We start from the raw sequence: 16,003 nt of genomic DNA, 5'->3' as shown, positions 1-16,003 counted from the left end.
TGTTAAGATTAAATTAGACCACATATGTAAAGTGTCTACCCCAGTGACTGACAGAGAGTGATGTCAATAAATGCTATTCTTTCGCTCCTCCTCCTTTACCTTAAAGCCAGGAATGTTGCATTTCCTTGTATCCTTGCTAGTGTTTAACACAATGCTAAATACATAGAAGGCACTCAGTAAATCTTCATTGACTGCTACCTGAATCCCCGAACAAAGCCCCAATTCCCCACTCCCACTCCAAGTACTTAGATCCCTTTAGAAGCTTAAAAAAATGTTTTTAAAGACTTCAAAATGTTCTGAGAAATAAAGGATAACTGTTCCAATAATTGACAACCAAGTACAGTATCTTATGCAAAGAACCCAAAGACATAACAACAGGCATATATTTTGCCTATGGCACTTGACCCGAAGCCAAACGTTAGCCACACTCAGCTCTGCTGCTTATTTAAATTTCCTATTACCTAGAAGACCCTGCTCGTGGCAGCCATGTCTAAATCAGGCACCTGGTGCGTATGTGACCTGTGGTTTTCTGGAGGAAGAAAGGGATGACTGAAGGCAGAAGGGGATGACTGAAGGCATCTTATTTTCTCTTCCCCTAATCATCTCAACCCTCAGAGACAGTAACAGAATCTATGATAGACAGGCTATCCCTCCTCTCTACCCCCACTTGCTTATTTTCACAGGCAGGCAGAGCCTAAACCTCCAAGACTGTCCAGGAGATATAAGCTGGACAAGCTCCTTACAGACTAGAGCACTTGGCGCCAACATCAGCAGCTGCCAGAAGCCCAGGCTCACTGTAAAATCAAGGACTATTCAAGAGGGGCAGGCATCCCGGTGAAACATTGCCCTTTCACCTCATGACCACTTGGCCCTCATATGATCACAGGCAGAGAGGGGGGAAATTTTAACTCTTTGGTCTCAACATAAGAAAGTCTTTCTTAACATCTAACTTTAATTTTTCTTGCTACCACTTTCTTCTTACCACAGACTTCTCTCCATTAGAGGAATCAATTAATAGCCTTCCCTATACATTTGAAGGGCCTTGCCTCAAGTCTTTGTATTTCCTGCATAACATACTTGTCTGTTCCAGGTGATTCAGAAGATAAAAGGATGACTCAAAGGTAGGGGATGGGCAGGAGAAACAGATGTTTATGTTAGTGTCTTGTCTGTAAAAGCCCCTCTTCCTCTCTCTATCTCCTGTAGCAAATGAGGGCCTGAAGGTTTAAGAACTGGGAGAAAGAAAAGAGTAGGAAAAGGAAGGAAACTCTGAGGGTAGGCAGGGTGGGTGATAACGGAAGGAACAAGTTCTTTTACAAAAAGTACCCAAGCTCCAGAGGGGACTAGTTTGCACATAGTTTGGCATCTAATTTCCACACTGCTCATTTCAGGTGAAAACCTACAGATTCTATCCTAGATCTTAGTCCTCTCCCTCCAGTAATGTTTCCCCAGCCTCTACAGGGTCTCCCTGGCTTCCACTTCTCTCCATGCCCCCATGTCTCCCCAGCTCTGCTCTATCTTTCATGACTAGTGCTCCTCTCTCCACAAAGTCTCCCCACATTATTTTCCCATATAGATCCCAGCTCTTCTCAAAACCCTCTCTCTCTCCCTTACAATATCCTAGCTATATCCATTTTCAACAACAATCATCTGATGAGATTATACTTTGCACTCCCCCATACCTTGATGTCTGTGTCTGGAGTGACAAACTCCTTCAGGCACTCAATGGGACCCATAAGGAATGGGCAATGGGAGGAGAAAACCTGAAGGAAAAAGGAGATAAATAAGCCCACAGGATATTGGCCAGTGCCTTCAAAGATAGGTGGAAACAAACAAAAAAAGGCGTCAACGTAGACAAGAACCTAGCCAACTTTCCATGTTATCCTGCTCCTTACGACTCTGGGTTTCCTCAGCTCATTTATCCCCAGGGATCTTCCTCTTTCTTTCTCCTCATCACCCACCTACCCTTTCCACAACTTTTCACATACACCCTACTTCCTGAGGTATCTGTAATTCAGTGAGCCCCTTCTCCCCGCAAGTTCACCTCCCGAAGTCCCTCTTGGGCCATGGCCCTAAAACTGAGGATCACTCCAATGATGGTCATGCGCTTCAGGACATTCTCAGCCCCTGAGGAGAAAGAAGAGCATTAGACAAGAGAACTGAGCAGCAGAATTAGGATGGTTTTGCTTCTTCCAGACCCAGCCTAGCCCCCAAGTCCCTGAAAAACCCTGTCATTCCCAATGCTTTGCCCACAGTTTCTTCTCACTGTAAGGGAAGGTACTTACCTATCAGCTGGGGTAGCAGAGAGGCCATCAAGTCTGGCTTGCTAAAGTTGGATCTGATCTGAACAAGTACATCCATGTTTTCCACCACCAGCTTCTGCAGCCCATGAAACAGAGAGACATTATGCAGGAAATGAAGAGTTCAATGTTACGTCTTTCCCCCAGTGCCCCGAGTCTGGACCTTTTCACAGGGCTTGTTTCCACAGTACCTTCAGCTCCACGATCTGAGAGGTCACGTGCCACAACAAGTTTTCACTCAGGAACTTCATGCCATAGGGTCCCAAGAGTTCAGCCAAGGCCCGCATCTCTAGAATAGAGTTACAGAGGTCCCAGGTGGGACTCAAAGGACACTGGGGCATTTGCACAACAACTATAGGGTAATTCAAACATTTAAAATGTTTTCCAGCTAGGAAAAGAAGTGGGAGGTTGGGGAGAAAAAGTAAAATCCCGCATTCAGGTGAGAGCTCTGGCCTGCATGTGCAATGGCTTACCATGTCCCCACTGATATGTACACCAGGACTTACAACAGATAATAACTATTTTACTTTACATTTTTATAAGAATCTATACATTCCCTAGCCCCTTCACCTGTACCTGGGTTTTACTCTTGTGCTAGCTGTATTAGCTTTATTAGCTATAAAAGCCTCTCTGAATTTTATAATTCTCTATATGATGAAGTAATTAATAGCTGCCCTGAAATACCTTATAGAGTAAGATTGTGATACATTATAAGAATTTTAGAAAACTGTAACTATATATATAAATAAGGGATAATTATGATGATCACCATTAACAGCCCTCTGAGGTATGTTGCACAAGGATCTTCCACGTGCACTGTCACACTGGTTTTATACACAAGGAGGGTTAAGCGCTTGTCCAAGATCACCCAGCCAAGTTAGGGGCTGGTGCTAAAAACCTAGCCTCTTTTAACCCTCACTATGTCTAGATACCAAAACTATTTCCTTACCTAAGGTCTGGCTTTTTGTATGTTCCTCCCTTTGCTTCCTTTATTTAATGTTTCACTGTCCAAGTTTTCCTCTCCTTGGGCTAGTTTTCTTTTCTCAAAATCAACACACATCCCCAGAATCTCAGGGTTTTTTTTTTTCTCTAAATCTTTCTTCCCTCAAGCCTGCTTGTGGCCCTTTGTGAAATAAATAAAACTTGCCCGGGGAAATCCCATGTTAGAAACACTAGTAACAAATACAGGCAGGAGAGGACTCTAGCTATGATCTTTGGCTATAGGCCCATTCAGCAGTTAAAGCCATAAAAGACCAGAAGTAACAAGAGACCAGTAGGAGAAAGGAAAATTTAAAAGAGTTAATAAGAGTTCAGATAGAAAAGCAAGTCAGTGCTCCATACTCAAGTCTCTGAAGGCAAGACCAGTTAATGTCCACCTCCACCAATGACAGAGGAAGTAGAACACAGTAGTTGACACAGTACCTTGTCCAGAATGGATATTTACTAGACATTTTTAGATTTATAATCGAAAGAACTGAGATTAGAACTCTAAAAAGATTTCCTAACTGGTGAACTTAAATAATGCTAAAATGGCTGACACAGGGGGAGAGGGGCTGAATCACATTCCTCTGGAGCTGCTGGAGAAGACAACGCTGATTGACCCGTTGGAACCTGCCAAACCTTCTTACTCCAGTCTTCTCTACTGTAGGCTAGTAACCCTAGGGCATCTTTCTCTTTCCATCTATCTATTTTTACAGTAGCATTGCCCCATCACCATGGCAACCCAGGGAAACTGGGGTGGGGTGGTAGAAGGGGGAATCAGCATTACCTCCTGCTGCTTGTCAGTTGTCAGCAAGGAATAAAGCTGATTTTAGAGGCTGCCTACAGTTTGTAGGTAGAGTTGATGAAAAGGGGACATCTGAAACCTCCAGCAGGTAAAAACAGTAGGGTCAGCATACTGATAGAGTTGGGTGAGGGTAAGAAGAAGGCAGAGCTGGAAAACAGAACTGTGTATTCTGACTTTCTTAATACTCCCAAGGAAAGGGAAGAATGGAGAGGTCAGGATCACTGAAGCATCTCCTACCTGACCCACCAACCACACAGGATTCATGATTTATATGGAGGTGAGGAGAAGCAGAGTAGTAGCATAGTTCATGAATCAGTCAGTCGGTAAAACCAATCTATTAAAAAGTATCTGTATGTGATCAGTGGTTACCAGGGCCTGGGGGCTGGGGTGAGTGAGGAGCAACTCCTTAATGGATACAGGCTTTCCTTTTGGGGTAATGATAATGTTTTGGAACCAGATGGAGGTGGTGGTCGCACAACATTTTGAATGTTCTATATGCCACTGAATGGCTAAACAATTTTAATTTAAATGATTAAATTACAGTTAATTTAACATTATGAGAATTTCACATCAGCTTAAAAAAGGGGGGATCTGTATGGCTTCAACTCTATTTAAAAAGAGACCAGCTTCCCAACTCATTCATTATATGCTCCTTACCTCCCCACCCGCCTTGAAACACAGGAGCACTTCTATACACTGGGAAGCAGCACTGAATGGTGGCTAAGCACCCAGTATCTGGAGTTAGACTGCCTTGCGTTGAAATCCCAGCTGTACCATTTACAAATGTGTGACTTTAGGCAAGGTCCTAACCTCTCTGTAACTCAGTTTGCTTGTCTGTAAAATAGGGTAATAAAAGTAACTACCTCAAGGCCGTTGTTAGGATTAAATGAGTTAATACGCCTAAGCATTTAGAATTTAGCCTACAAGGAATGTCAGGCATTATTTCATCATCGTTATTATTGTATTATTATTAAGCATAAGGAGACTGGTGGTACAATGGTTAAATGCTCAGCTGCTAACTGAAAGGCTGGAGGTCTGAACCTACCCAGCAGCTCTCATCCAGGGAGAAAGACCTGGCAATCTGCTTCTGTAAAGATTATAGCCAAGAAAACCCTTGGGACTGTTCTATTTTGTCACATGGGATCGCTATGAGTTGGAATTAATGGCACCCAATAACAATTATTAAACATCAGCAATTCAAGCACTGGCTAAAACTCCAAACTTTATCACTAAGGAAAAAGATGCCATGACATCAGACCACTGTTTAATAATTCCAAGCATGAGGACGTCCTCTAGACACTTTATCCTCTGCCCTTCATTATATGTCCTACTCTTCTATTCTTTGTGGAAATGAAGAATAACCATTTACCACCCTTCCAGGAATAAATACCTTCGATGACTTGAGTACCCTTAACTCCCCCCATTTTCTTTCTCCACCTTTAACCCCCAGACCATTCCTCAATTCTAGCTTAGAATCCCCGTCTACCTTCCCTAGGGCGGAGATGCTGAGGAGAGTGTAAAGTGGGCCTCTGGGAGGGTAGGAGAGTTTAGGTGGGGCCTGTATTGAGATACTATATTGAGGGGAAAGGCCCAGCTCCTTGACAAGGAGACCAGGCCCCAGGCTTACCAGAGATGTCAGAGAACTCCTCTGCACTGAAGTTCTGCTCCCCCTCTCTGGGGAGGTTGATGAAGGCCTGCATGGCTGGGGCAAGGATGATGGCCCCACTGCTTGCCTGTCTAAGCAGACTTTCCAGGTACCTACAGGGTTGATCGGGAAAGCAGAGATTAGTGTTCACTCCCTTCTGCCACTACTACTGGGCTCAGAAGGAGAAACTCTGCTAAAAGCTGGGATAGGAAGAAGAGGTTCAAAGAAGACAGTACAATGCTCTAATTAAGGCCCCAGCCTGTTGGTTCAAAAACAATTGGCAGTAATGTTCCACTTGGGCTCTAATCTACAGGGTGTTTCACTATGCTGTCAAAATGCACTACATCCCTCTCCCCAGCCCCTGTTGTTTTCCAACTACTGCGCTCCCCTCACCCTTGGCCCTACTCTGTCAGGTAAGACAGGCCCAACCTGACAAGAAAAAAATCCCCACTAATTAGGCTTCTCTGAAATATACTTAGCCTCGGCCTCTCCAGTGAGAATGCTGAACTGAGGGCTCAGGAGTCCTGGAAGCCTGTCTCAAGTCAGATCTTCTGGCAGAGAGAGGCCCAATGAACAGTGGTCATCCAGCCTCCAAATACTCCCCACCCCCCCACCCCCCCACCCCGACCTCTGGGCAAGCTGAGAGGGGCAGGGCTCTGGCCACGTCGTCAGAGGAGGTCTTGGCCAACCCCCTGTCCCTCACCCAGGCTCTAGCTCCTGGTCTGTGTCTTATAAAGATCACAAACTAATTGCAGGTAGGCCAAACCCAGTTGCTGAATGTGTCTTTTTTTTTTTTTTTTTCTCTTTAAATTGGAATTAATTGTAAAATTTTTAAAACTGAAAATTTTTACGTTAAAAATAAAAGATTTAGTGGACCAGCAAGCAGCTGGAAGTGACTAGTGGCTGCCCCCTTGCCTTCTCCAACTCCTCCAAGTCCCTACCTAGCCCATGACACCCATTTACCTTACCTACCTGGCAACTGTTGACATGTGTATTTGCAAACCTTGTCTAAGCCTTTCCCATACTCACTGGTCTCTTCATTGCAGCTGACTCCTACTGAGTTGATATTGGATTAAGAGCGCCACCCAGTGGCTCGGGGAGGTAGGAATCGACTCCTTTCGACTCCTTAAAATCCCAAAAGAAATAGTCTGACTCCCACCTCCTCCAGATTTGAAGAGGTCCCCTTCCTAATTAAGAACAGTCTGCTAGACTTGACAGGGTCCTGTCTGGGGATGCGGAGGTGGCGTTCCACAGAGATGGCGGTACACAGAAAAGCTGGGGTGGAAAAAGAAATATGAGAATTTCAGAAAGAGGAAGAGAAATTATTTGAAATCCAAATGGTAAGAATCCAGAAAAAGGAAGGTTAAGAAGTGGAGATTAAAAGAAGAGATCAAACTGTTGCAGGGTAGGGTGATAGATGTTACATGGAAAGTTAGAAGGAAACCTTGCAGTGGACATAAGGATATCTGCGTTTGCCCCAATTTACTGCTCTAATCATCAAACAAAAACAAGCGTCTATGGCCCTGGGAGCTAAAATGCTTGGTCCCTGGAGTCCTACTGTGCAAAGGAGAGCACACTAACAAAGAGGTGAGGCAGTGGGAGAGGATAAGCAGCACTGACCAATTCGTGTAGAGAGTGGTAATAGTCTGCTCCCCAGATGAGTCCAGTGGCTGTGTCTGCTGCAGGAGGGCACTCCGGATGATCCTGGAAGCGTCTGCACCCAAAAACTGGGCCAGTGACTGTATGAAACCAATGTATGCTTTGACTCCTGCCAATAGCTCAGAAGGCCTTACAATCTCCTGGGTAGGTGCATTGTAGCCAGCCAGCCACACAATGGCTCTAGGTGATAAAAATCATAATTACAATCACAGTGACAAACATAATAACATTCATCAAATGTATACTGTGTTCCAGGCAGTGTGCTGAGATTCTACTACATGCATTATCTCATTTAAACCTCACAGTAACCCAATAAGGTAAGTACAATTGTTATCCCCATTTTACAGGTGAGGAAACTGAGATATGGAGGCATTAAACCATTTGCTGAAGATCACACAGGTGGAAAGTTGCAGAGCTGGGACCTGAGGGCCCACACCACCTGCATTTTCAGTGCCAGTAGCTGTCTTTTCTCCTTGGAAAGAATTTGTTCCAACCACTGTCAGAACTGGAAAATCACACCCAGAAATCCACGGGAATGCAGTGTAATCCCCAAGTGGCCAGGGTAGCCAGGGCTGGATAGAAAGCACACTTAGCTGACATGCAGCTACAGCCAACCTGAGAGAAAATGGAGTAATTGCCTACACTGTATTATTTCAGAGAAACACCAGGAAGACCCCTCCCCATGGACCCCCATCTCTTAATACCCCCCACAGATGCCTGAGATTTCAATGGTCAAGCATTCGGATGCCGAGAGGTTGGTGGTTTGAACCTACCAGCAGCTTCCCGAGAGAAAAGACCTTAGGTCTATTCCTGTAATGAGTACAGTCTAAAAAACCCTAAGGGGCAGTTCTACTCTGTCAAACAGGGTCAGTATAGGTGGGAATTGGCTTGCAGGCACACAACTTTGACCTCAGGCTTTTTTACTTATTAGAATATAAATCGTAGGGGACAGAAGAACATCACACTTCCAGCTTTTGTTAGTCATTTATACTTCAAATATGAATGAGTTTTAGAAGTCCCTGAGTGGTCCAAGGAAACTCTGGTGGCATAGTGGTTAAGAGCTACGGATGCTAACCAAATGGTCAGCAGTTCATAATCCAACAGGCGCTCCTTGGAAGCCCTTTGAGGCAGTTCTACCCTCTCCCGTAGGGTTGCTATGAGCTGGAATCGACTTGGCAGCAATGGGTTTGTTTTTTTTTTGTTTCAGTGGTGCAAATGCTTAATGCCCATGGCTGCTAACCAAAAGGTTGGAGGTCCAAGTCTACGCAGAGGCACCTTGGAAGAAAGGTCTAGCAATCTATTTCTGAAAAACCACCGTTGAAAATCCTATGGAGCACAGTTCTACTCTAACACACGTGGGGACACCATGAGTTGGAGTCGACTTGACAGCAACTGGATTTTTTATGAATGAGTTTATCATATTCTTCCTATAGAAGCAGGTGTTTTGTTGCTGTTGTTTGAGGAAATTTGTATGCAGGAGGAGAATGGAGCAGGAGGGCGGCCCACTTCCCAAATGAAAGAGAAAACAGAGGAGGTGCCTAACACTTGGTACCACTTGGAGGAAAATAATACATAAGGGACAGGCTGGAGGCAAACCTAATCTATTTCAGAGTTTTCACTAAGACCAAACCTCTAGGCCAGCCTTGGGGCTTTGGGAACAATTATGTCAATGAAGAAAGTACCAGAGATATTTATGGAAAACTAAAATAGCACACCCATGCTGCTACAGGGCCTGGAAACCACTACCAACTTCTAAAGGTCTGCACACGAACAATTATGAAACTATCTTCTTGACGTTGTGTATGTACCTGAGACCCTTCCTTCCGTATCATTAATATGTATGTAAGGAAAACAAACTAATTTTACTATCCCCCAAGTAAAATCCTAGTTATAAAATAAATCTGCACCTCCTACAATTAAAACAGACTACTAACTGGTCTCCCTGTCTCCACCCTTGACCCACTAGTGCAGCCACAGCTATCCTGTTGAAATATTAAGTCAGAACCTGTTACTCCTATGCTCAAAACCCCCGAGGTTCCTCAACTCCCTCAGAATAAAAGTCAAAGTCCTTCCGATGACATATAAGCAACTCCGTAATCTGCAATTCCCCCAACCTCTCTGATAACCTCATATCCTACCAGTCTCCCCAGGCTCGTTTTGCTCCAGCCACACCGGCCTCCTCCAGGTCCCTTTAACATACCAGGTCTGCTCCCACCTCAGAGCTTGCTGTTTTCTCTGCCTCGAATGCTCTTTCCCCTGACAGCCACTTGGCTGGCTTCCTCACTTCCTTCAGATGTTTACTCGAATATCATCTTCTCAAGGAGGCCTTCTCTGGCCACCCTGTCTAAAACTGCAACACCCCCCACCACCCCGCCATTCACATGTTTCCTATCTCCCTTTCCTGCTTTATTTTTCTGCTTTACACTTATTACCATAACACACTGTATATTCTACTTCTTATTTTTTTGTCTATCTCCCTCAATAGAATGTAAGCTTCATGGGGGCAGGGGGTTTTATCTGTTTTGTACACAGCTGTATTAACAGCTTCTACAATAGTGCTGGCACACAGAAGGTGTTCAATAAATATTTGCTGAATAAATGAATGAATATACTACTTTTCCAAAATAAAACAGAAGATCAGGGGATTACCTGTAATAATTCCTCCCCCTACTTCCCTGATTTCTGATAGTGCCCAATTCTAATGATAGGGGTGTTCCTCCTAATTTGGGGGGACAACAGAAAGAAGGCAAAACAGGGGGAAGGGAATTCATTTTACTGAGGCCTATTATATGTCAGAAACTTTGCATTCATTATTATCTTTAATTCTCACTACCAATTTTCAATTACAGGTAATTCTCAATTACCTGTAACATAAATATCATTCTTATTTTACGGGGGAGAAAACTAAGGCTCAAGCAAGTTAGATAACCTGCTCCAGCCTCTTAGCTAATGGCCAGGATGTCAACGCTGGTGCTCTGGCTGTAAACAAAGGCCCTGATCAGTCTACTATGGTGATCAATCTACCAATGGTGACCAATTCTGGCTGTTCATCAAAACCATTTGTAGAGGATTGCGGTTGTTTCTATTTGTTTTTTATCAAGACTGACTGTGTCAGAATCTCCAGGGTGTGGCATGACCACCAAGAGGAGAGTAAAGGAACACATATTTGAGAACTACCATATCATGCAAACATAGAAGACAAGAAAAGAGCAATACCTGTTGAGTCTGGCCTCCAGGTGGCTGCTGAGATACTCAGAAGGGAAGATAGTGTGTTCAAACACAGAAAAACTGTGTACGTGATTCATTGTCAGTGCCAATTCTGTCAAGGTGAGGTGTAGCTTGTCCATGCTGGGTAAAATTGAGAAAGTAAAATGGGCCTTGATTACAGGTCTGGCACTGCTGACTAGTATCTGGGAAGGATTTGTTCAACCTATGACCCTCAGGCTCCTTTCATCTTCTAGGGATACTCAGCCTAGAATGGTACACATTGATGATGACTTCCACATTCTTTTGCTATATCACCTTCCCTCTTCCCTTCTCTCCCTTCTTTGATGCAGTGCCCAGTTTGCCCTCTGGGGCCCATGTCCTCACGTGGTGACGATGCTGCGGTTCTTCCGGTGACTTTCAGCTCCTGGCTTGTCCCTTTCCGGCTCTCCCTTTCTGGGAATCTGCCTCTGCTTCATGGTTTTCTTGTTCTTGGCCTTGCTGATGGTGGTCGCACAATGTTTAGGTAGAAGCTTTTGAAACAAACATAGGTGAACGGAGAAACAAGATTAGCTTCCAAACAGCAGAGAATCCCATCTAATAGTTATAAAAACAAAGTATCTACATTATTATCTATTTCTTTTATCTTTCTGCCTTTTTCTCTCCTTCCATGTTTCTCTTTCTCTAATGAGGACCCATTTGTAATGTGTTCACCTCTTTTATTTTTCATTAAATACCTCCCCATTTATGGGCTCAAAGTCTCAAAGTGGCAGTGTCTTTCAGGGATCTGGTCATCAAACCCCCACCCGCATGCTGAGAGTGTTTCCTAATGGAAAAATACAAGTTAAAAAAAAAACAAGATCTAAGAACTTCACTCAGCTGCGCTTTCTAGGGTCTCCCAATCTGGGAAAACAGCTATTTTTGCTAGTATGGAACCACCATCTCTTTTGCTTTGTTCCTTCATATTCTATTTCATAGAAACAGTTATCCACACCACCACAGCCTTCCGAACGCAGAGAGCTCACAACATGGCCACCACTCTCTCTCTACCTCCTCTTTTCTTGAAATAAGATATTGTATTTTTTGCTAGTTAGCTTAAACATCAATTCTGCGTTTTTTCTCTTCACCAAAATACCCCAGTTAGCCATACAGGAAGTATAAGATAGAATGTATACGTTCAGGTATTTTCTTCAAGGCAATCACCACAGAATTGTATTTATTCCAGTGCTGCTAACAACTTGCAGAGTGTATCTGAAAACTCCTCCTTTGGAATTGCATTTAGAGCAACATAGGAGCCACACAGGAAATATGGTTTTGTTACTTACTAGTCACACTTTTTTTTTTTAATCCAAATTCTTGGCCGTTTCAAAGAATCAAGTCTACCTTGATGGACAAAGATGTATCAACCCTGATATTATTCAGTGGTGTCTATGGTACACAAGAGGACAAATATTATATGACCCAACTTACATGAAATATCTAGAAAAAGGAAATGGATAGAGACAAAGTTTATTAGTGGTTATCAGGGGCTGTGGGGAGGAAGGAATGGGGAGTTATTATGTTTCTTCTTGGGGTGATGAAAAACTTCTGGAAATAGATAATGGTGATGGTTATACAAAGTGAATGTAATTAATGGCACTGAATTATACACTTAAAATGGCAAAATTTTGTTTTTTATATATATTTCTCCATTATCATTGAGTTGATTCCAACTCATAGTCACCATGTAGGACAAAGTAGAACTGCCGCATAGGGTTTCCAAGGCTGTAAATCTTTATAGAAGCAGACTGCCACATCTTTCTACCAAAGAGTGGCTGGTGGGTTTGAACAGCCAGCCTTCCGGTACCAGTGAAGCACTTAACCACTGGGCCACCAAGGCTCCTATATATATATAAATAAAGTGTCTACGGTGGATTCTGAGAGCCATTCCAAAAAATTATAACTCCAGTAGTATCGGCAACATAACTAACACAATTATTTACTCAAAACGGTAACTTTGGATGGGCTAATACTCACTGGGTTGCAAAGATTCTGGTGTGTGTGAAAACAATTGCTCACATCATGTTTTAGTCATCCCTGACAAAGCACTGAGCAAATCTCCTTAACCATGCCCCTTGCACGTAGTAGCTATTCAAACCGAGTGATGAATACACCCATTATACTTGTTTGCATATCTTCCTTGCATTAATTATTTAAATTTCTTTGAAACATGTTTTGTACTCTCTTCCTCAATCAGATTGAAACATTCCCCAAGGGCAGGGGTTGTGTACCCTCCTTTAGAGACCTGACCCCAAAAATCGAGCACAGGGCTTAGTGCCCAGTAAATCCAAATAATGTTAACAGCTGACATTCATTGATTGTTGTATACCAAAAATTTTATGTGCTCTATTCCATTTAATCCTTATGCACCTCTATGAAGAAAATATTTTTGTCCCATTTTACATATGAGAAAACAGAAAGTTAAGTTATAATGTAGCTATGCCTATGTACCCTCCCCCTCCCCCCGCCACATACACATGCACACACCTGGTTTTCTTTTCACCAAAGTTGTTACTAAGCGTGACTCAAATCCAGGAAGGGTAGGTAGTCCTGGCAACCTAAAAGACTCCAGGGCAACAGCAAAACAAGTTCCTCATTTTAGAATTTTCTGAAATTTAGGTTGAACTAATCATGACCAGGTGCTGTGAGTCAGTCAAGGAAGGGAGAAGGGGAAAAACGAGAATAAAAGGACAAGAAAGCAGCCCTGAGGATAAACACAGACAAGGTGACTGAAAATGTTCAGATGGCCACAGATCAGGATACAGATGGGTAGAAGAGAAGAGACAGATAAAATGTCCTACGATTGATCTGTGGGCCACTGTCCCAAGCCTGTGTACACAGAGGCAAGAGAGAAGGGGAAGAAAATTAGAAAGTTAACTCATCTCTTGGAACTCTTCACATGAGAGCACAGATTTTGTTGGAGTCCAGCTGTTCAAATAAGAGTATTTTTAGAAACTTCAACATAGTCCTAAGGAGCCCTGGTGGCACAACCCTTGGTTAAAGTACTCAGCTGCTAACCAAAAGGTCAGCAGTTCGAACACACCAGTCACTCCACAAGAGAAAATGTGGCAGTCTGCTTTTGTAAAGATTACAGCCTTGGGAGCCCTATGGGGCAGTTCTACTCCATCCTATCCTATTAGGTTGCTGTAAGTTGGAATTGGCTCGAAAGCAATGGGTTTGATTTGGTTTGATCTAGACCTAAGATAGTAAAGACTGAAGGGACTGTACTAAGAAAAGAATCATGCCATAAACTCAAGAACACAATGGCAGAGGGGAAGCAGAAACAATGAAATAACCAGGCCTACCTGCTCGCTCAGGTTTCGCTGTTCAGCGCAGATCTCCAGGACACAGTTGCTGGTCTGCTTGGCCAAGTCTTCCAGGAAAGAGTTGCAGTGGTGAAGGCCATGGTTCTTCAGATGAGGGTACTGTGGGAAAAGGGACAAAGGAAGAAATTGTCATCACCAGGGTAGCTGCTTCTTAACTCATAATACTGCTCTGATCCTCTTGCCTGAGCTACCCAGTTTCTTCTACAAAAGAAACTGAGACCCAGAGGGAGAGGGCACATTCCACATCAAGCTGAGATATATTTAGGGACTCGTTTCACATCCCTATGTTTGTACCCTTCTTGGGATCAAAATCAACCCTTGAGGATATGTTTTCTATTTGGGGGAATAAGGATGAAATGTGATTAGAGAGATGACAAGGTTTGGAGTTCCAAACACCAACCTCTTCTGGGCACATCTCGTGAGTGCAGTGAACAAAATGAGCACAAATCAGGGGGAAGGCAATGGCATAACGCAACATAGCAGGTTCCTCCAGAGTCATAGCAAACATCTTCTCAAAAACACGGAGGTGAAAGCTGCAGAGAAAGAGGAAGAAGATTTAGAGCCATGGCACAGGAGCTGGTCCCCCTGAGACGGAGAGAATAGTCATCCTTTCAATAAATATTTATTGATACCCACCATTACCTCCTTGATTTACCTTACCCTGACGGAGAAGGGAAACCTAACTCTTGCAGACATTTTTATAACGGACCCCAGGGTGGTTTAATGACAATCTTCTTCCCTTTTCTTGTACAAAACTTGTCATTCCTCCCTCAGAACCTCTGCATGATTTGGGCCATTCCCCCTAATTTAGAACCCCTTGAATACTGCTAATTCACATCCCTCCCAAAATTCAACATTCCAACTCCAGAAATCCTCCTCAGGTTAATTTCATGAGACTTATCTTTCCTCAACCCTATATCCTCTCAGCATTGTGCACTCATTTTACATTTTTTTATATTTACAATTATTATGTTGATGTCCTTTTCACATGCGGTTGTTATATCTATGCTCGCCTATATTGCATATGAAATCCTGGGTGGTACAAATGGTTAATGGGGTAGACTGCTAATCAAAAGTTTAGAGGTTTAGTCTACCCAGAGGTACCCCAGAAGAAAGGCTTAATGATCTATGTCCAAAATTTCAGCTGTTGAAAACCCTGTAAAGGAAAAGTTCTACTCTGACACACATACCGTCACCATGAGTTGGGGTTGACTCGACAGCAACTTTTTTTTTTTTTTTTTACACTGAATACAGACAGCAGAAACAACATATTAGATTTTTTCAATATCCTAAAGGGTAGAGTTATATACAACAGTGGTCATCCAATAAACATTGAATGCTACCTAAGGAAGACAAATTAATTTTCATTCTCCAAAGACCTATGCTCCAGCTTTCTCAATTATTTTTAGTTCTGTCCACTAAACCTCTTAAGTTTTCCATGTCTCTTTTAAATTACAATGTCCCAAAAGCAAAAAAAAAAAAAAAAAAAAGCTGAAGAAGTTTTCAAAGATAACAGGGAAGATAATAAAAGACTGGAAAAAGACATGTGGCTGAATTATCTCGGAGAAGGGAAGGCTGTGTAAAGTCTAAATGACTTTCCTAAAGAGGGTGGCTACAGAACAAAAGCGAATCAACTTCAAATTCCTGTTGCTTAGGATTACTGGTAGAAACTGAATGAGTACGCTGTGCAGTTTGAGCATCTGCCTTTAAGGAGATCTCAAAGGAAAAAATACTTTCCTATCTGTCTAGGGGAATTACAATCCTTCACAGACACTGGCAGGAGATCAAGCGAATTGATAAAGAGCTCTGAATCAGGACATACCAGAAGATAGACAGGTCAGAAGTTTCCACCAGCATTTTCTCTACTGAATCCAGCATTTGGGAGTGAAACACAATGAGGTTCATCACCTTGGCTAAGTCAGGGTTCTCATGCAGGTGCAGGGGGGCCTTAGTCACACTGGTATATACCTGTGGTTGGAGATGGGAAAAGGGTGGAGAAAAACAAGAGAGATGAAAAGGGCTCCCAGCCTTGGGACTACAGTTTGGC

The 16,003-nt window shown here is 43.1% G+C and overlaps 1 protein-coding gene across 2 annotated transcripts in view; it reads right to left on the bottom strand.

Annotated features, from left to right (window-relative positions):
- Positions 1 to 16,003, bottom strand: part of NCKAP1L (NCK associated protein 1 like) — a 49,929-nt gene that overhangs the window by 11,738 nt on the left and 22,188 nt on the right. For both annotated transcript variants that reach the window (XM_049883358.1, XM_049883357.1), the window contains exons 16-26: positions 15,779 to 15,924; positions 14,357 to 14,489; positions 13,936 to 14,055; positions 10,979 to 11,124; positions 10,604 to 10,735; positions 7,349 to 7,567; positions 5,711 to 5,841; positions 2,489 to 2,586; positions 2,283 to 2,376; positions 2,042 to 2,124; positions 1,680 to 1,760 (exon numbers count right to left, since the gene is read on the bottom strand). In XM_049883358.1, the coding sequence (XP_049739315.1) occupies positions 1,680 to 1,760; positions 2,042 to 2,124; positions 2,283 to 2,376; positions 2,489 to 2,586; positions 5,711 to 5,841; positions 7,349 to 7,567; positions 10,604 to 10,735; positions 10,979 to 11,124; positions 13,936 to 14,055; positions 14,357 to 14,489; positions 15,779 to 15,924 (1,383 nt within the window). The remainder of the gene's footprint in view (positions 1 to 1,679; positions 1,761 to 2,041; positions 2,125 to 2,282; positions 2,377 to 2,488; positions 2,587 to 5,710; positions 5,842 to 7,348; positions 7,568 to 10,603; positions 10,736 to 10,978; positions 11,125 to 13,935; positions 14,056 to 14,356; positions 14,490 to 15,778; positions 15,925 to 16,003) is intronic.

Source organism: Elephas maximus, chromosome 4 (assembly GCF_024166365.1).
Source record: "Elephas maximus indicus isolate mEleMax1 chromosome 4, mEleMax1 primary haplotype, whole genome shotgun sequence".
NCBI classification, from domain to species: domain Eukaryota; kingdom Metazoa; phylum Chordata; class Mammalia; order Proboscidea; family Elephantidae; genus Elephas; species Elephas maximus.
The sequence above is the reverse complement of the archived record's forward strand: the minus strand, read 5'-3'. Positions and strand labels throughout refer to the sequence as shown.